This window comes from Salarias fasciatus, chromosome 22 (genome assembly GCF_902148845.1).
Source record: "Salarias fasciatus chromosome 22, fSalaFa1.1, whole genome shotgun sequence".
Taxonomy (NCBI): Eukaryota; Metazoa; Chordata; class Actinopteri; order Blenniiformes; family Blenniidae; genus Salarias; species Salarias fasciatus.
The window spans coordinates 12360276-12381243 of NC_043765.1; the positions used below are offsets into that span (position 1 = coordinate 12360276).

The 20968-nt window shown below is 43.0% G+C and overlaps 1 protein-coding gene across 1 annotated transcript in view; it reads left to right on the plus strand.

Moving 5' to 3' along the window:
• LOC115409692 (CUB and sushi domain-containing protein 1-like) overlaps positions 1–20968 on the plus strand; it is a 231056-nt gene that overhangs the window by 135183 nt on the left and 74905 nt on the right. Inside the window, exons 14-26 of the mRNA XM_030120960.1 lie at positions 370–560; positions 791–926; positions 3226–3420; positions 5312–5450; positions 6801–6988; positions 7598–7786; positions 8473–8589; positions 9014–9229; positions 10230–10418; positions 11928–12097; positions 12267–12423; positions 12570–12761; positions 16339–16465. Coding sequence (XP_029976820.1) covers positions 370–560; positions 791–926; positions 3226–3420; positions 5312–5450; positions 6801–6988; positions 7598–7786; positions 8473–8589; positions 9014–9229; positions 10230–10418; positions 11928–12097; positions 12267–12423; positions 12570–12761; positions 16339–16465 — 2206 coding nt within the window. The remainder of the gene's footprint in view (positions 1–369; positions 561–790; positions 927–3225; positions 3421–5311; positions 5451–6800; positions 6989–7597; positions 7787–8472; positions 8590–9013; positions 9230–10229; positions 10419–11927; positions 12098–12266; positions 12424–12569; positions 12762–16338; positions 16466–20968) is intronic.

Below are 20968 nucleotides of genomic sequence, written 5' to 3' on the forward strand. Positions count from 1 at the left end.
TATTCAGCCTTGTCTACGTTCCTTCACCTGGGAAGTTGAGAATTTGACAGATTTCTCTCTTCATTTCCTTTGAGATATTGCGAGTCTAAGGTTTCTGTCATTGTCTATGTGCCTATACTACAAGATAATAAATTGGTGATTACTGGAGCGTCGTCTGAAATGTGATTTGTTTTTCTGATCTGTCGAGAGTGAGTGGGACTTGTGGTAGATTTCTGCAGATTCAATAAAATGCATCAAATCATGTAGTCAGCAAAAGTAAATAGAATATGCACCATGCTTCTGGTCTCCCAAAGAAGGCTCATTTTTATGTTACTGTGTTCTATCTCTCTCTCTCTCTCTCCCACTTCGATCTCTTTATGACTGCTATAGTTTCCTGTTTCTTCAACTTTACTACTCCATCCGGGGTGCTGCTGTCTCCCAACTACCCTCAGGAGTATGGAAACAATATGCACTGCGTGTGGCTCATCATCTCCAACCCTGAGAGCAGAATCAATCTGGCCTTCAACGACCTCAGCATGGAGAAGCAGTTTGACTTCCTCTCCATCAAAGACGGGGGAAAGGTTGTATACAATTAGAAACCATTTTCCTCACTTACTTTGAATAGCTCTTTGTGCAGCTCCCTCCACTGACCTGTCCATCAGTCATTATGTGAGAAGTCACCTCTGTAATTATGTCTGTGAGCTACACAGCTTCTCTGCCTGCGTTCGCCTACAGCACCACCGGAGATGTTTACTCGACTTATTTAAATTGGTATACCTTCGATCTCATTAGAAAATCTTTTTTTTTTCAGGCTGAATCTCCCATCCTGGGTACTTTCTCCGGTGACGTCCTTCCTCCGCCGATAACGACAAGCGCCCACGTGGCCCGGCTGGAGTTCCTCACTGACCACACCTACACGGACAGAGGCTTTAACATCACCTTTACAAGTGAGTACTGGACGGAGGTGAAGAGGAGCGAATTCATGAAACATCTTCCGTATCTACGTATATGCATGAACTGCTCCACACGCGCCCCACATCCTCCCGCGCTCTCACAGGAAAAATGAAAACACTCCTGTCTTTATTTTCTAAATAGAGACTTGACATCTAAATTAAACCCCAAACAGAGATGTAGCATCCTTACCTGACGGATACGTTGCGGCAGTGCTCATTATATTCTATTCTGGGTAACTGCTGACTTCTTAGGAAATTCCACACGGGTTTTCGACTCTGACGCAGTGCACGGCGGCTGCATGCTGGTAAACCCTTTTCATGGATATACTGTACCGTGAGGGCTCGGTGGCAGGATTATTGCAGTCTTTGCATATGCTCTATTGTGCAGTGGGCCTGATTTTTTTTTTTTCTCCTTCCATATCCTAAAATAAATATCTTTGTACAGAGTCTCACATTGACCCTATAAAACTACAAAACTATTTCATGCTATTTGGGGACTGAATTTAATTAAGGCAATAAAGCGCTATTTTTATAGTTTGTTGGTATTCAGAATATCCAAAGTGAAGACTTCTGTTTAGCTGAAGGCATCGCTCCACATCTGCCGATATTCGGCCCACTCAGATTATAAAGTTTCTCATAAACTGTGGGGTGTTTCGGCATCTCTAAAGTTTATTACATGCAGCACTGTGCAACATGGATCTCATAAACTTCGGCACGGATTTCGAGTGTGACTGCAAAGGTGAATTAAAGGTGACGATCGCTACAAGGGACATCAATAGAGAAAACAGCAGCATTGTGTGTCGTCTATGGACGCTACCACTGTCATCAAGCCATAAACCATCAGGGTAACCTAGAAATGAGCTTATGGATGTATCACTGTGAGCAAAACATGAACAGATGCATACACAAAGGAAAAAGGAAAAAATATATTTTATTTATCTAGATATCTAGCCATCTCTCTGTCGTCCATCAATACAAAAGATATCACTAGGTTCGATCACTTTCTATAAGTGTAATAACCTTTCTTTAGGTGTCTAAAGTTTCCGAAAGTGTATAAAGTATAAACTGTCTGACAGAAGCATAAACTGCTAATGTTTCCAGTCGAGCATGTAAACAAAGGATTTGAGATTCATCCTGAGATGCCCATTAAAAACAAAACTGTAAAATAATTTCCGTGAGCCAAAGGTATATTATCCCACATTTATGTCTGCTGTAGGGCCCCTTGTAGGTATTCAAAGAGGAGCAGGCATTATTATTTGCTATAGTTATTATTTTTTTTTTTTTACCTCTCGACTAGGTAAGCCGAGCTCTGCTCGGAGTTCTCTTTGCCCCCGGCTCAGCTCATTTGCAGACATGTCATCAAGCGAACCAGGTGCCTCTGAAGAGCCTCCATGTGGACAGCACATGGCGACTAACGCATTAATTAGCAAGTTAGATGAATAAATAAATACCCAATGCGGCACGGCGGATGAATATCAAGTGCAGCTAATTGAAGATGACGTTCAGTTCCCCAGAACAGTGTCATCTCACTGCGGGACTTTATTTTTTTTTAGTTTGTGAGGTTGAACGTGCAACTTCCATCATTCATGTTAATTAAGGACATGCCAAACTATATTGAAGCAATTTCTGGCACGTTAATAAATAAGATATTTGTGATGGATGGGGTGTAGCTGGCGCTCCGTTTGGGTCCGACGGCTCCAGAAAAAGGATTCATCAACACCTACACGTGTCACCGACCTGCATGTGTGCACAAGAGTGAGAGAAATAGTGGCTCAGGTGATATATTTGTTTACACTCCCTCTTCCAGGGTTATGACTCTTCTTGTTGCTCCTGCGTTTCTCCCCCGGTCCTTTTCTAAACTGTTCTGTACTTGGGATTTAATTGCGGGGCCTGATTGATAAAGTTGTGAGGGTGTATGAAAACAATTTTCTGCGTTTGTTTACAGCGGGGCCGTTCGACACTGATTTTCTGCACGAGGTTTTTTTTTTTTTTTTTTTTTTTTTTGCGGCCCACCCTCCAGAATTACTGCGGCAGGGTGAATCGATGTGACTAAGTGAAACAAATTTCTTCTGGTAACATGCTGGCATTCTGTACTGCTGACAGTGAAACAAAAGTTGTTGTTTTTTTTCAAACAACTTTGTTAGAATTAATTACCCATGCAATCTCCAGGGAGATTACTACTATATTGATATGCGAAATTGTTTTATTGTGAGTTGATTTGATTTCAGTATTGTGTTTTCTTGTTGGTTGTTTACTGCACTAAACCCCCGTCTCATCTCCGTATCTTCTCAAGCTTTTCGCCACAATGAGTGCCCGGACCCCGGCGTGCCAGTCAACGGGAAGCGCTTCGGAGAGAGCCTTCAGCTAGGCAGTTCCATCTCCTTCCTGTGCGAGGAGGGCTTCGTGAAGACCCACGGCTCACAAACCATCTCCTGCATCCTCAAGGATGGGAATGTGGTGTGGGACAACGCCGTCCCTCGATGTGAAGGTAAGAAACGGATGTTTGACGTGACTCGTGAAAGTCTATGTAGCCCACATTTTTTTTTTGCCTTGAGGTTAAAGAAGCGGACTTGGGGATCAAAGTTTCAGAATTCTATTTTTATTCAGTATTCAGATGTCTTCTTATTCATAATTAGAAAAGAATCCTGATTCTCATAAGGCTTTATTAAGCATCTCCGAAACTTTTTCAAACCATTTACTCCATTTAATTTATGTTATTTTGATGAAGGAAAAAAAGTATCAGAAAAAGATGCCCTTTGCTATAATTTCATTAGGATTTGTGAAATAGACCAAACTGTGTCCAGATCCTCTCATCTTCTTTTGTTATTACGTAATAAAAGAGAAACATAAAAAAAAAGCCCAGTATTTGTAGAAATGTCTCCATTTTCTGATTTACATTTATATTTATGGTGTTTAACAAAATACAGTTTTCTCATCAAAAAATTATCTGTAATATCTGCACTGTGAAAAAACTGAACGATCATTCCCATGATGCAGATAATCTGAATGAAAATCTCCAATTCCATCTTTCTTTCTTTTTTTATATGTGACTTGGGCAGTGTTTGTGAGAATTACAACACTTAAATTCCTTCTTTTTTCTAAACCTCTGACATTTTATATAGTGTTTTAATTACATTAGACCTGGCTGAATGATGGGCATTATTAGGTTAAATATGCGAAAGACTGAACTACTAAAGACTACTCCCCTGTGCGTGGTTGTGCCGCCTCATCGACCATGTGCACAGTGTGGTGGCTGTTGGAAAGGTTTGATCTCGCTATCTGCTAACTGATGATGATGAAGATGGTTTTTAGCTTCAAAAATCAGCTTCAGTTCCTTGAATAATACAATTAAATGTAATCAATAGGCAATATCTTTGTGGAGCACCCTTCAGACTGGAACTGTGGCTGCTGACGATCCAGAGTCTTTGTCCTCTTGGCTTTTCAGTGCAGCCGGCGTGCTGTGCTCCCATACATACTGCTGAGCAATCCATTTTTATCTCCCTAACGCAGTATTTAGAATCTCTTTCCAGCCAATCAGAAAAGTTCAGTATAGCAACAGAGCTTAGATAAAGCCAGGCATGAACCAGCTGAGGGGTTTTGGACACCAGCAGGGAAGACATGGCTACAAGTCTAAGGAGCCTAATCAGGTTTACTTTTTGTGATACGCAAAGGAGAAGCCATTATTAAAACATGTCACCCCCCACCCAACCCTCCACCCACACCCCTCTGGTGTGCCACAGCAGCTTTGTATTCCTCTGAGACCATCTATCATACCCCTGCGTTTGTAGCATAATGCGTTTTATAGATGTCCTTCAGTATGCTGAGTTGGCTGATTAAATCATTCCACTTCAAAGGGAGCGAGGAGCTGGCACTGTAACGAAGCCCTCCGCTTTGCCTGTGTGTTCTGGTTAAGGATAGGCAGTTAAAGAGACGCGCGGCAAAGTGAGCTGTAACGGATACGAGGGGCCGGTGTGCTCAAGTGTCTTTTTGTGTTAGCGATCAAAGATGCTCCGTTTTTTTCTTTTCTTTTTTTCCCCCTTTCTTTCATGGCACCTTTTTCACCAAGGGGTTTGATAATATATTTAAAACGGCGCCGTTTCCAGAAAGAATCCATATGCATATATACATGGGTACATGCTCGTGCGCACGCAGACGCATGAGCGGTGACAAGCCTGTTCCCAGGGAGAAATGGTTAACCTTGAAGTGAGCTGTCACCAATTTACATTAGATAGACCCTGGTAGTGTAAGAAATGGGATGAGCCCTGACTGATGCATGGGATCATTTATGGGCATTGTCGTACATCAGCTGGGAAAGACATGCATAATTCAGCCTCTGTCTGTTCTCTCCTCCTCCTCCCTTTCTTCTCTCCTTCCGTTAGCCCCGTGTGGGGGGGATCTGAAGGCTTCCAGTGGGATCATCCTCTCCCCCGGCTGGCCAGAGCTATATAAAGAGGCCCTTAACTGTGAATGGATCATTGAGGCTCCTCCAGGCTACCCCATCAAGATCATCTTCGACAAGTGAGTCACCCACATACCAGCGGCCGCTCTAACAACATTTTTTTTTTTCCTCCCCATTTTTCTACATCTTTAATCCAAACTCATTCAATATCCTCATTTCTGGTGTAATGCAGCACATCTGACGCATCTCAGCGTTTACCCCCCGCCAGTGAAACACTATGTTTTATTTAGGAGGCTCTTCAGGAAATGCCTGATCTGTTTGTTTGACACCCTCTCCCCGATCAACAGCCAGCTTTCAGGTTTACAAACACATGCGTCAAGATACAGATGCAGATCCGCAAGTATGCAAATACGCATGAACGCTGTGTCAAGGGGGATCTTTGGAAATCAGAGAGGTGATAATTCGCCCTAATGTTAGCAAAACAAAAAGGGAGTAACAGACTGACAGTTGCAGGATCAAATGCTACTTGTGAACCCATCTCATCCCTATCGCTGCCACGGCGGCGCGGCATGCAAAATGAATACAGCATAAATGTTTGTTGCTCTTTAATTTTTATGTAACATCAATAAAATATCACAGACCGCTTCATTTAGATGACATGCTTCTGAAGCAGAGCAATTTATTCATGGCTTTGAAGATGAAGTGGCTCTGGCAACAAAAGACAGAAATGCACATGCACACAAACACACGTGCACAAATTCAATACAACCATAATACAAAGACCAAATGTAGAAACCTTTTCCAAAATTGAGGGGTATTTTTTTTAAAGTTGGTGTGGAATCAGTCCCTCTCTAAAGTGCCGAAAGCACCTGAAAGAGGTATATTTCACTTTAATTTGATGCTGTTCATATATCTATTGAAAAAATGCAAAAACTTGATCTCTCTGTAATTGTAACAACATAATATGCTTGTGAGAAAATGTTTTAAATATGTTTATGTGGCTGCATTCAGATCAGGGGGTGGGGACTCCAATCCTGCAGGTCTACATGTTTTCAATTCTTCCCTGCTCCCACACACCTGACTTTAATGAATGAATCACCTGAATTTAACGAATGAATCATGATGAAGTGCTGCAGAAAGCCTGATAACGAGTTAATAGTTACTATCAGGTGTGTTGAAGTGAGGACACATGAAGAGAGCATGCAGAATGTGATGCTTCAGAACCAATATTCCACATCACATTTTCTTTCTGCCACAGCAAAAAAAAAAACATCTTTTTTACGGCTTCACAGTAGCTAGTCACCTCTGATATTATATTCCAGCTTTGTTTTTGTATAGATGTGATTCAACACTAAAAATACACCTTTTAATTATAAGTTTCTCGTATTATTTCATCATCAAATGCTGTGTTGGGACATTATATCCCCGCCTTGATGCTAAGATATGTTGTTTGTGCTGTGTGCGTCCAGATTTCGCACTGAGGTCAACTATGACGTCCTGGAGGTGCGCGACGGACGGTTTCCCTCCTCGCCACTGATCGGGAGCTACCAGGGCACCCAGGTGCCCCAGTTCCTCATCAGCACCTCCAGCTTCCTGTATCTCCTCTTCTCCACGGACAAGAGCCACTCTGACATCGGCTTCCGTATTCGCTACGAGAGTAAGACCTCAGAACCTGTAAACTTAATGTATAAATTTAAAAGAAAAAAAAAAAAGCCCAGATGTGGTTCATAAATGTTTGTTAGATGGCTGCAGTAAAAAGGACTTGATTGTATTTGCTGACTGAATAGTTTGAGTGGTTTCCACAGCCTTTCCATTTCAAAATTAAACCACACTTATTAACACTCCTGTAATTATGATTCAGTTGGGTTAAGTATTTTCTGTCAGATATTTTTTCGACACGTACTGTTTTAAAAAAAAAATGTATCAAAGCAAACACGCTTTTACCCACGCTTTTAACCTTTGGCAACTTGTCTGAGAGTAAATGAAGTGCAGTTAATGAGCACATGTTCACTCAGAATGATGCATGGACAGCTCTAGAATTTGTACTATTAGTAGGGGTCATTTGTGTGGCTTGTTTTTTTTTTTTTCCCAGATTGTGACATGAAAACAAGCCGCCTTTCACTTTTCTCAGCCTCCACCAACCCCGCTGATATTTTAAATGACACAGGCCTAATGAAGCTGCCAGCAGGTGGATTTTGGAGGGTGTGAGTCTCTGCCTTTGATAGGCTGTTGATGCCTTCTACCTTCTTTGTTGTTTCCTCTCCAGCTCTGCAGTTGCAGTCCGATCACTGCGTGGATCCGGGCATTCCTGTGAACGGCCAGCGGCACGGCAATGACTTCTACGTGGGCGCTCTGGTGACATTCAGCTGCGAGGCGGGGTACACGCTCAGCGACGGCGAGCCTCTCGAATGCGAACCCAATTTTCAGTGGAGTCGCCCCCTGCCTAGCTGCGATGGTACGTTCCATAATATTGACCTAGAAATGAGTAGTCGTCTGCCAGATTTCTCCCTCTCTCTTAAATGGGATTAGAGCTCCCGCTCATTGTTGTGTGTTGTTACAGATGAAACATGAGAAATCATTTTGAGCACTTTGCTTCATATTGCATCACATTCAGATTGCCATATATTCCCGAGTTATTATAAAATCCATATAAGATGATAGCGTTTCTTTTTTTGTCCCAATGAGTCTTGTTTTCAGACTTTAAAAGTTTCTGCTTCCTTTCATCAGAAATGTTTTATATGTACAGCAGTAAGCACACCCTTTGATGTTTTTCTCCTTCCTCATTTGTAAAATGCTTTTATATTTAAGGACAGTATCGATTCCTGCCGACTCTGTAATGATATTGATAATACCACTCTCTCCTTTTATGCTATCTTGAAGGGCACCTCTTGTGAAATGCATTCACTGCATTGTAAATGCGCAGACAAATCATACTTTTAATTTTCTCCCATGCCCTCTCTGACTCTGCCTCTCTTGTCTCTTTCTCCTGCCGGTCCACCCTTCATTCATGTCCCTCTCTCTCTCTCTCTCTCTCTCTCTCTCTCTCTCTCTCTCTCTCTCTCTCTCTCTCTCTCTCTCTCTCTCTCTCTCTCTCTCTCTCTCTCTCTCTCTCTCTCTCTCTCTCTCTCCCTCTCTCCCCAGCGCTGTGCGGAGGTTACATCCAGGGCAACGTCGGCACCATCCTGTCTCCCGGCTTCCCGGACTTCTACCCGCACAACCTAAACTGCACATGGATAATCGAGACCTCCCATGGCAAAGGTGAGCAAAGGAACGCCGTGTCAACACATGCAGCAGTCAAATTCAATTTCCCTTACAAAGTCATTTCCTACCGAGTGGCCTTTTTATTTTGCCGAACAAGCCGTCTTTGTGAGCCTGCGGTGCTGAGAGGCTGGCCTAAGGCTACGGCGCCAAGGGATGACTCTCCAGTCTTGTCACCTTTGGTTGAGCGCTCCCATCAAATTGACGCAGCCTTATTTGCAGATGCTCAGTGCGCGTGGGTGGAATGTGTTTGATAAGTCAGAGGGGAGGAAGACAGGGAATTGCTGCTGTGTGCCTTATGAAACTGAAACTATTGCTTTAACTGAAGGATTCAGTCAGTGTTTTTACCTCTCTCGCTTAATTAGCAAACTTTTTTTTTAAAGAATAATGCACATAGTGATACATTTCTTTGTCTCTGCTTTAGGCGTCCAGTTCACCTTCCACACCTTCCACCTGGAGAGTCCTCACGATCACCTGCTAGTGACAGAGAACAGCAGCTTCTCGCAGCCGCTCTGGAGACTGACGGGATCCACGCTGCCGCCGCCTCTCAGCGCCGGCCTGTTTGGGAACTACACCGCGCAGATCCGCTTTCTCTCTGACTTTTCCGTGTCCTACGAGGGCTTCAACATCACTTTCTCCGGTGAGAATCAACTCAGTCGCTTCGAAAAGCACAAGCGCGATTGTGTTTGGCCATGCCCATCATTCAGGAAAAAAACTAAGATAAGAGCCGGCCATATCCTTCATCTGTGTACTGGTGTAATTCCTGCTCTGATTTTTAAGAAAAATCATGTTTTGCTAATGGCAGCATGCCAGATTTCTTGATGTTCTGCCAGCAGACGGTTACATGTCTGAGCTGCATGATATTGTGCTGAAATGTTGATGAAATAAGTATCAGTCTCTCTGTTCTTCATCAACTGAGCAGAACAATCTTTTGCTGAGAGTTTGTGCCACGCGTTGTTTAGTGTGATTAACTTCTTTAGGGTTGTGCAATCTGAGGGGCGTTCAAGTGCAGCTCACAGCGTGGGTCATTTAAAAACGTCTATTACTAATGTATTTCGCATGTTTTTAGAAATTCAAATTTTCAAAGCAAGCATCTTTTTTTTTCTAAAGGCACACACAAGCAGCAGTGTTCCAAAAGACAGAAAAAGACAAAAGAAAAGTCCCCAGAGAAAGTTTAATCACGTACATTGAAGTCATAAAACAGGAAACCAGGCGACTGATCATTTTCAAGTTCAGGCTAAAAGGCATGCAGTGTGTGCAGACCCATTTTTTCCTCTGTTTTTGCACAAAGATGGAATGAAAAGAAGATGCCAACAAACAGAAGTAATAAATTGTTATTGACAGTTTGAAAAAAAATCAAACAGCACCTTTCTCAGTAGGGGCTCAATGATTGAAATAATGCGTTTCATGAGTCCTTTTGAAAGCACAGCTTTGATAACTTTGGTAAATACCATATGGTGTTTTGATGCTTAGATGGCAGCGTAGATTCAAAGGAATATTTGCTAAGTTTTTTTTTAAATATCTGAAACAGAGAAAAGTCCTAATAAATTCAGTTTGCAGCTTTTCACTAATCAGATGGATGAGTACCAATAAAGTGATCATTTCTGAGTGAAAGAAACGACTCTTTCTTGTTTATACAGAGTATGATTTGGAGCCATGCGAGGATCCAGGAATCCCACCTTACAGCACCAGGAAAGGCCTGCAGTACGGCGTCGGCGACGCCCTCATCTTTTCCTGTTTCCCGGGTTACCGGCTGGAGGGTCCGGCGAGGGTGGTGTGCTTAGGGGGCAGGAGGCGGGTGTGGAGCTCCCCTCTGCCAAGGTGTGTTGGTAGGTGGTCACAAACTTTATTTTGGCTTTTGTCACCCCCTCCCCTCCCCTCCCCTCCCCTCCCCGTCTCTGCCACGCCAGCGCATTCACACACCCCCCCACCAATTAAGATACGCGCAAAATTGTCAGTCGTGATTGAAAACGAGGCTGCTCCCATTTAATTCCCTTCATGACCACGTCCTCCCCCGTACGCCAACATTTTGTCCCTTTCATTGGACGCCTTCCCAGAAACGGCTTTTTTCGAATTTGTCCAAATTATATAGTGCAGCAGCTCTAATGAGGATGACATTGAAATATGTTAATTATTGATGCAGCCTGTTGTTTATACATGGGAAACATCAAAGGTCAAACTGCAGAGAATGGGGTCACAGTGTTGAGTCGATCATGCAGCAGAGCCTGAGAGCTGCATTTACACGTGCAGATAAAATTCCTGTTTGTTTTTTTTATGCGGATGCTTTAAATGGTAAACGACGAACCATGATAATCGGCCTACTTATGGTTTTTAGTATACTTTGACGAGAACAATTGCAGTGTGGAAGCCCTGCTTTAGCCAACTGGAGTTGATCCCAGCTGACTGTGAGGGATAAAACGGTGAAAACCAAGTAGAGCGTCAGCCGATCACAGGGCCAACACATACAGACAGTTGCACACTTTCTGTCAATTTAGAGTCACAAGTCATGGGTTGAAGAGGGAAACTGGACCAATCACAAAGAATCTGCGTGAACAGGTCATAAGGAGACCTCCACCCCGACCTAGCCTAGTTAATTCCTCTCATTCATATTCCTAGTGGTTTTTTTCTGGATGTTTATGTTTGTGAAAGTAGGCCAAGCAATTTGCTGAGTGAAACTTTTGAATATTTACTTTACTGCCTTCCCTGCTCATCCTCCGTTTTCTGTAGCTTTAAGCTGCCATTTCTTAGTTTGTTGGTCTTTTTCTGCCTCTGGGTGTATCGAGGTGTATGTGGGATGAGAGAGAAGGCATATTTTGATATTCTTTTTTATTTCTACTCATTTTTTTTTTTTTTTGGAAATATTCAGCCCCATTTCGGAAATTTGATACTTTTCAGCATACCTCCAAGTCAGTGCAATCACCTTACCTTATCTTACCTCGTCGCATTCACAAAGTCGAGGTACATTTGTGGTCATTTAAATTCCAGCAGGCATTTTTCTGCAGACAACTTTGTCCCCCCCACCCTCCTTTTTTTTTTTCTTTACTTTTTCCCCCGGTGTGATTCAGACGAAGCAATTTTCAAATAGAGCTGAAATTACTGTTAATCATATTCAGATTGCAGCGCGATTATGATGATGTGCCATTCAACATTCAGGTATAGTCAGTGACCACATTCCCCTCCTCATCACCTCTTCCCGTCTCCCTGTGCATGACAGCATGAATAAATACACTCTGAGTTTCAAGCATATAGCGATTGACATGTCCTCTGCTCTCTCCAACACCACCACCGCCTCCTCCGTCTCTCCTCCTTCCCTACCCTCCTCTCTCTCTTTTCTCTAGCTGAATGCGGCTCATCCGTGACTGGCATGCAAGGGGTGCTGCTCTCGCCCAACTACCCCGGTTACTACGGCAACAACCACGAATGCATCTACTCCATCCAGACGCAGCCCGGCAAAGGCATTCAGCTGCGAGCGCGGGACTTTCGGCTGGAGGAGGACGACATAGTCAAAGTGAGGGGGCGGTGGGAGTTTGTCGTCCTCCCTCTCATCTCTTGTGTGAACACCTTGTTAGCATATCGGCCGCGCGCGCCACCCCCGATCACCTTAATTCACGTGCTTCCTCCCACTCTCGCCCTCGTCTCTCCCCCCCCCCCCCCCCCCCCCCCCCGCCCCCGTCCAGGTCTTTGATGGCAGCAGCAATAAGGCTCGTCTGCTGGGGGTGTTTACAGGCAACGAGATGCTAGACACAACCCTGAACTCCACCTCCAGCTCCATGTGGCTAGAGTTCATCAGCAATGCGGATAACACCAGCAAAGGCTTTGAACTGCACTTCACAAGTGAGTAACACACTCCCATGCGCACACCAACACACTGTGCGTCTTATGCATAATTACCAGTCACATTCGCATATCCTGTCTTCAGTTTTTCTTCACCTTATGCCTCTCGCTCAACTGTTTCTCCCACTCCTCTCTGCCGATTGAAGGTTTCGAGCTGGTGAAATGTGAGGATCCAGGTGTGCCGCAGTTTGGCTACAAGCGAGAGGACAAAGGGCATTTTGCGGGGAGCACCGTGTCGTACAGCTGTGACCCCGGCTACACGCTCAAAGGACCCGAGGTGCTGACGTGCCTCAGGGGGGAGAGGAGGGCGTGGGACAGCCCCCTTCCACTCTGTGTGGGTGAGTTATGCACGGCGCCAAAGTCTTGCGGAGCTGTAATGAGTCTGACTTCTGATCTGATTGGTGCCAATAGCATTCCAGCCCAATTTAAATACTTAAAAGCATTCGCAAGCGTCGTAAATTAGATCTGAAATTTGCATCAGATTCCACTCTCGTCTTCGGTGAATGTGTCCACTAACGATGCTGCACTGAAAGTGAGTCAAAACTCTGAAAAGGCAGCGTGTATTATGTCAAATTTGAACTTCAGTCAGTTATTAAAGTGGATTTGCAAAAAGTTTAACGATAGTCATGGTACAAACACCTCAGTACCTAATAGTAGTCGGAGGAAACATTACAAACAATGCACAGTACTTCATATTAACATAATGTTGCATGCTTTTATATGTTGTCTTTTGATTGCATTGTCTTAAATATCACGATAAAAGCCAACATTGTGTTGCATCTTATAGTATTTATCTCAGTGTCTTTCGCTGTTTGGCACATCTCTTAGTCTTAGTTGGCTGATGCCTGACCCAGTTCCTCTTCCAAATAACAATGTGAATATACCGGCGCAGGTCTGGAAAAAGCTCTGCGGTCTGTTTTAGCTCTGCTATTTTAGGGGCATCCATTTGGTTGCCTTCCCAGCACCTTATTCAGTGCATTATCTCATCCTGAAATGACTGTGCTGCATTTAGCTCTTCGTATTCACATTGCATCACAATTGCAAATTCCTCCTTTCCGTATATATATATATATGTATATATATATATATATATATATATATATATATATATATATATATATATATATATATATATATATATATATATATATATATATATATATAGTTTTTTTTACTAAAATAAAAATCACTATATTAACTCTACCCGCCATGCTGAAGGCAAGTTTGTTTATTTCATTTACAAAATACAATTCCTCCGCCATTTGTTGCCAGCTGACACAACTGTGTTATGCATATTTTCCTCAAGTATTAAAATACTATTTATACACATACAGCCTCTGCCTGTGTAAAGCCATGTTAAGACACCCAGAGCAATTTTTAGACCTGCTCCCAGGCGGCATTTTGACAGTGACTCAGAAACCAGCCTGAAACTCACCAAGAGGAAAAACAGGCAGGCAGGTGCTTTTTTTTTTTTTTTTCTTCTTCTTCTTTTTTGACATCAGCCAAGGTGATTAGAATAGCATTGCTCAGCTCCCCTCCTCAGCCCAAACTGACAGGTAATTTCATCTGTGGGTATAAACAACATTCAGAAAACTGTATATCCCTGCACACATTTGTCCTCCCCGTGCTCCTTTCACAGCAGACGATAGCTTAACAGCCAGAGTGAATTTAGGAGCCGATGAGGGACTGTTTCCGTTTGTAATGGCGAGATTATTTCCCGAAAGCGAGGACAGACCGAACATAGATGAGACACAGACGGGAACAGGCGGCGGGGAGGGAGCGTGGAGAGAGGACCTGAGGTGAAGATAGTGGGCAGACTTTGCGTCCTGAAAGTCACGGGAAAGAAAAAAAGTTGGCAGGTTTCGGAGGCGGACAACTGAGGCTTTACAGACTTGGACTTTAATTATACTTAGCACACATTTTGTAGATAACCTTTAGCGGAGAATGCGGCACGCACTCGTCCCCCAGTTGTGCAGTCTGATGCGACCTAGTATCATAATATATGATAATAGTTTTTACTTGAGATTACCATTGAGGTTGGAAGTTGTAGTTTCCTGTTTATCCGCTTCCCATTAAGCCGTGCTTCTAATACTGTGATCGCCCCATTAATAAGCATGAGAAAGCACAGAATACCTAATGAAGTGGCTGGTGAGTGTATTTGTACATATTAATGCCCAGTGCTCAAGCAAATACAAACCTGCATGCCTTCTGTTTGATTTGTTGGGATTTCTGTGGATATTTTATCCCCATGTTAGGAAACAAACCACATCTCTGAATCTCTATGATCAGCCGCAGACTCACTATTCTCATTCAGAGAGCAATTTGAAGCCGCTTTGAGGAGAAACCGAGACGAAGACGGAGAAACCTGAGTTGATTTTAGAAAGAGGAGTCTGGAGACAGAGATTGAAGGGTTGGAGCTGCTGGGAGAGTTACACTGCCATGGCGGCATTGAACAGTAGTTTCTTAGGTCATAAGGCGAGAAGAAAGAGATGGCTTTGTCTTACTGTGATAGATCACCACCTTCTCTTCTCACTCCATGAAACGGCAAGTTTTCTTAAAAAAAAAAAAACAAAAAAAAAAAAACAGGATGAACAAAGCTGGAAAAGTGGAAAGATCAGCGTGTTCAGTTTGAACTCTCTTTCCAATATTCTTCTGCCATCCCTTCCTTCGTAAGCAGAAATGAAAACCTACCTGTTCAAATATGTAATCTATTTAAGAGCACAACAATGTTACAGGTAGAATGTTGGATTAAGACAAGCAGCCGCAAGAATTGTGGTGACAGCTGACAGTTCTCGATGACGTTCTCGTAGAAGCCTGAGTTTGTTCATGCCCGTGCTCCACTGGCGAATTGTGTTAATATAGGCGGTTTCCTACTCCCCATTCTCAGTTTCACCCTTTGTTGTTACTGTAGTTCAGCTCCAGTTTTCATCACTGTTTTCCTCCTGTTTAAAGGAGCTGTTTTTGTCTCAAGGGGAAAACAAAAATAAAACCAGAAACTTTTAACATCCTCTTGTCAGTTAAGATTGCTTCAAAAAAAAGTGAACAAAAACACTTTAAATCTGATGTTGTCGGAGATTTTTTTCATTGGAAGTAGGAGGTGGTAATTGAAGGAGGCCTGGAAATTGCTTTTCAGTCACCAAGTGTTTCTGATAGCAATTCATTACACGAGGGAGGGGGGGAGTGAAAAAAAAACGAACTCAATTCTTCCCACTGTTCTTGACAAAATGTTTTGGCCTGTGAGTTAGCGTTGCCATTTCAGAAATGTGTGTTTCGATGTTGTCAGTTTATTGAGAGACTGAGCTTATGCCGCCTCGTTAGAAAAACCACACCGGCTGCGGCCACCGTTACCACGCGCTCGGTGATTGACACACGTCTAATGAACCAGCGGTTCTTGACAAGTCTCCCACTCTTTTCCTATGATCTACCTATCATGTCGCTCAGTGATAGTTTAATCTGACAGTCACACATCTGCTTTGCACACGAATACTGTGGGTTTGTTTTTTTTCTTCTTTTTTTTTCCTTCCTTGATTGATGCCTAAAAATAACCTGAAATATTTGCCACATCAATCAAAGCATATTTTATGAAAGTCGAGCTTGAACTGCTGTCTGATAAATTGAATATCAGGGTGTTCAGTCAACAGGTCTATGAGATCATGGCGGAGGTGGCGGGCTGCCTTCGCCGAGCCAAAGAGACACATTGAGTATATTGAGTTGGCTGCTCTCCCTCCTATCATTCAGATTGCGCGCGAGATGATCGAGTTTGACTGCTTTGTCAATAATTAATAATGATGAGAGGGAACTGATGAGATGCACTTTCCTGAAAGTAGGGCCGTGCAGTTTCTGTGGCGAGTGTCTTAACCTACTTGCGTCGTTCCGTTTATTTAACTTCATGATTCTTTTTGTCTTTCTTTGCAGCCGAGTGTGGCGGCACCATCAAGGAGGAGCCCTCCGGTCGGATCCTGTCTCCGGGCTACCCGGCGCCATACGAGCACAACCTGCACTGCATGTGGACCATCGAGGCGGCGCCTGGAAGCACGATTAGGTCTGAGCAGTACACTTTGATTTCCTTCTTTTGGTGTGCGTTCGACTTTTCTGATTACTTTGTTCTTTGAGCGGGCTTTCTTTCAATCTACCACCTTTCAATATACTTCCAATTTAGCCCCACCCCCACCCCCTCTCTCTCTCTTTTTTTTTTTGTGTGCAGTGGTATTCATCACTTTCTCAGGCCGCTGTGCAATCAATCTTCGGCGAGCTGCTGTTGGCCAATAGCTGAGTTACAACAGCGCGAGGAAACGCAGCCTTCAGGTTTCAGACCAGGCCAAATCAAAATTCGCATTTGATTTGATTTGTTTGTTTCGATTAAAATGTATATAATTTAATAAGTAAATTTGAAACTGTTTGGATTTTGTATTGAATTTTTGGCCTGGGGTTGTATAATGTTACTTAGCCATCATGTTATACCAGCAAAAGAAGTCTGATTGGCTTAAAAAAAAAAAATGTACAGAGAAAAACAACACTAAACATTCAACCAGTGATTACAAACTAGGGAATAAAATATCAATCAATTAAACAAAAGTTGAGACTGACATAGTTCAAACACAGTTCATATTTCAGCCTCGCATTCCCCAATCACAAATAAGCCGCTCAACAAAGTTGCGTGGATGCAGCTCTGGCAAGGTTCCGGTCGTGATGAGCTTCATCGTCGCAGACGTCCGGGATCATCGGGTCTCTGAAAGATGTCAATTTGACCCGAGTGTGGTCAGCAATGCTGGGACACGAATAAAGCAGTTATTGGTTTCTGCAGCTGATTTGAGAGGCAGTGGACATTCAGCCGTCTGGCTCTGTGGCAACCATCCGTTTACTTGAGGGACCCAAACTTTTACCATTGTAAACCGAGGCGATTCCTCCACACCCTGTACAATTCCATACAAAGAAGGGGCCTCATAGCACACTATGTGTGAAATACATTTATTTTTAATATGTTCTATAATGATGAGTTCTTTTTCACTGAGGATAAAGGATAAATATTTAGGCCTCCACACTGTCTCACATTGGTGCCGCTTCAAGTTTGCAGTTTCAAGCTCATTCGTCATATTGGCCACTTTTTTCATCACAAAAGACGAATTCAACTCCTCATTCCGTCCAATCACTGGTCGAGATGACGAATTTAGCTAATCGCTACTAAGTCCTGCAACGGGTGGCGTCTCCCTCATGAGTCTCTGATCTCAACATAATCAGGCCCGTCTCAGTTTACATAAAGAAATGAAATGATGTGAATCATGAAAAATAAAGTATTGACGCCATACTTTTGGAAGCAGGCTGAGCCTCACACCAGCCCACAGCTTTCCCTCAGCATTGCATTTGCTTGATAGATAACACCTTGTGTATTAGATTAGATTTCTTTTTTCTCCTTCAGTTCTCCTGCCGTCGTCAGTCTATTCATGAAACGCTTCTTTTCCTCACCTCATTTCACCTCCTCTCACCTCGGCCCACCCCGGTAATTCAAAGCGCCGGTGTTTCCTTCGCCCCTCAAGCAAAAAACAAAACCAAAAAAAAAAAAAAAAGAGCACCTTGTGACTTTTGTGTGTGTAATCACCCCATTTGGACTTCTTATACATACAGGTGTGAGATAATGCGCAGGCTTTGCAGAATTCTTTAGACCACAGCACAGTATCACCATCACACCTTATACATTTTTAACAAGACGATGTCCTTGGGCGTATCGAAGCCTTTCCACCCGCCGGAGTTCGCTTTAGTATGAATCCATTTCGGTACATTCAACTTGTTAAAACCAATGTCCGTTGTACATCATCACGCCTCTGATAACTCCCATGTTTGACAACACAGAAATGAGAAACCATTATGGAACACCGGAGTATTAAAAGTGTTTATGCGCCGTCACGAGGCGGCAATGTAAACTAATGTAATATTCGTGTAAGCTTCTGCACTTGAGGGAGGGAAGGCGCTCCGGGCATGGCACACTTCAGAGAGAATGCCGTTAAATCCATAAGTACATGTGTGTGTGAAGGAACATGCAGAAGAGGCAGAGGACACAATAGATGGTTTAAGTGGAATGTCTATAATCTCTCTTCTCATAAATTGGATTAAGCATTCCTACGAAAATCACATGCACTTCATAATGGGACGTTGTATCTCCATGATTTTTGTACATGAAATGAAATGTTCCATACATGATAGAATGACACATATTTGTCATAAATACACTTGCTATGAGATAGTAAATAGCAATTATATGCAATTTGGCTAACCCGCGTTTTGTGTTTTTAATTTAACCATGCATGGAATTTGGTTACAAATACGGAGGGAAACCCCATGATCTATGCTTTAAAATGTTCTTTTTTTCAAAGAGTCGAATTGTTCTTGTCATTGCAGCAATAAGATTTTCCTGTTGAAATGTGTTTTGTAATTTTTTTTTTATTTTAAAATTAAAACGTTTCTGACTGTTAATCTTGTGCTACTGTAGCAGTATATATAGATTTTCGCATCAGCCTGATTTCTCAGATAACCTGAATAGTAACACTGCAGTGGTAAAACTGGTGTTTTGGTCATTCCGTTCCACTGTGCTGCAGTAGAGCAACATGAACATTCTCTAACAATTAAATGAAGCGCTGCATGGATTTTTTTATTTATTTTTCCACTTCATTGTACTGTTACTAATGTTTTTTTGCACACCGTGCATGCGCACCGTCTTCACGGATTCCGTTGTGCACGCGTCTTCTCCCACAGCACGAACATCTGACATTCCCCGGTCCCTCCTGATTGCTCAGTTAGGTTCATTAGTACCTTCACTCGGAGTCCCTGGCACTCCACTGCATGGCGCGCTCCACATCCATGCCTTTGATCCTACGCGCGCAATTCATTATTGAGAGGAATTTGCAAATGCATTAGCCCAGGGATTCCTTGTGTATGAGATGGTGCAGCTGAAGGTAGCACACTAATCAAACTGTGCCGAGTTTATGTGGAACCCAGAAGTTGGGCTGAGTGACAGCAGACATCTTAATAGCCCCAAACCAATTTGCCAATTGTTATTGATGGAAGGAGAACGTCGGTACGAAGCAGTGAGTGGAATACCGGCGTGAAGTGATAATAACGAGATCAAACGAATCGCTGCGCTCAGGGAGCAAGTGAGTCATTTCACTGATATAACATCCAGTGGTTGCTGCTGCTTGGGTGAAATCACTGATCTCAGCCACGTAGGATACAGAACAATGACGCACATACGTTTTTCATCGTCAGCGTCCAGTTTTTGGAGCAAACTGTGTCTTATAATACGCACCTCACATTGTGAAAATATTTTGTAGAGGTGTTCAATGCAGTTCCCTGTTCGTAATTTCTCCTCTTAACTCCTTTGCTTAACACATTAAATAAAGTGTCCAATAATGCCATTTGGATGGTTTCTAAGAATTTGAGATTCTAAAAGCCTTTCATTGCATATAAAAGCAGTGTGCCGAATTGATAAATGTCAGCTTCAAAAGCAGCATCGACTTAATGTGCCTTGCTCATCTCGCCATTTGGAAGCATTCATGTTATTGCTGTAACCGTGTTCATCATGTCATTTTATATCATTACCACTTTTTTTCAGTATAATGCAGGGAAACGTATACTAAATTAAAGTCTGAGCGCATTTTTCACAGGTAGTTGTGGGACAGTATGAACCACGATGCTGAAATCTTCATACAAAATAAGTATTCAATCCATCACCTCATTGTTAACCTGAATTACTCATGCTTTAAGCATCTGTTAGATTCATTCAGCAGTTGTGGAAGGGTGAATGAGTTTGACAGTGATATTTCAAAACATGCAAGTCTCAACACAAGTTGCTTTGATGCTGCTCCAGAATGCTTGAGAACTTTGTTTTTATTCACCCGACAATGCCTCCTCCATTCCATTACACCGTGTACCTCACAGTAAATCACTGAACACAGCTCGGTAAATGTCAGCGCAACACGGACACAAAGGCTGCCAAGTCTGTTCAGTGTGTTTTCAAAGCCCGTTGTGTGCATGTATGTTTCCCATCCTGAAAACCGGAGTCACAGAGGCCACCGCCTCGCATTCCGTGGAGGTGAGCGCTCGCCGTGCCTTCGCCTTCATACAAACCATCCCAATTAGGTCTAAGTAAGCAGCAGTCTGTTTGCTCTACATCCCTCTTCTTCCTCATTTCCCTCATACCACACACATATACACCCCCACATACTTACTTATTTATCATCTTCATGCACACATACACCTACTCCGAAGACTCCCCACAGGAGTCGTGATTGCAGCTCGACTGTTTTGTATTCATATGAGAGCATCCCGGCACTCTCTATTTCTCTCTCTATCTCTCTCATATGAATACAAAACAGTTAAGGCGGAATCAAAAGAGACCTGAGAAATCTCTCCCATCCTTCTCTTCTCCATCTCATCTGCTCGCGGCGATTCCTCTGACACTTGATTGAACTATTTTATCTTGTTAAGAGGGGACCGAGTGTAAAGGAGAGCCCTCAGCTGTAAACTTCAAAACACGGTTTTCAATGATTTGTCA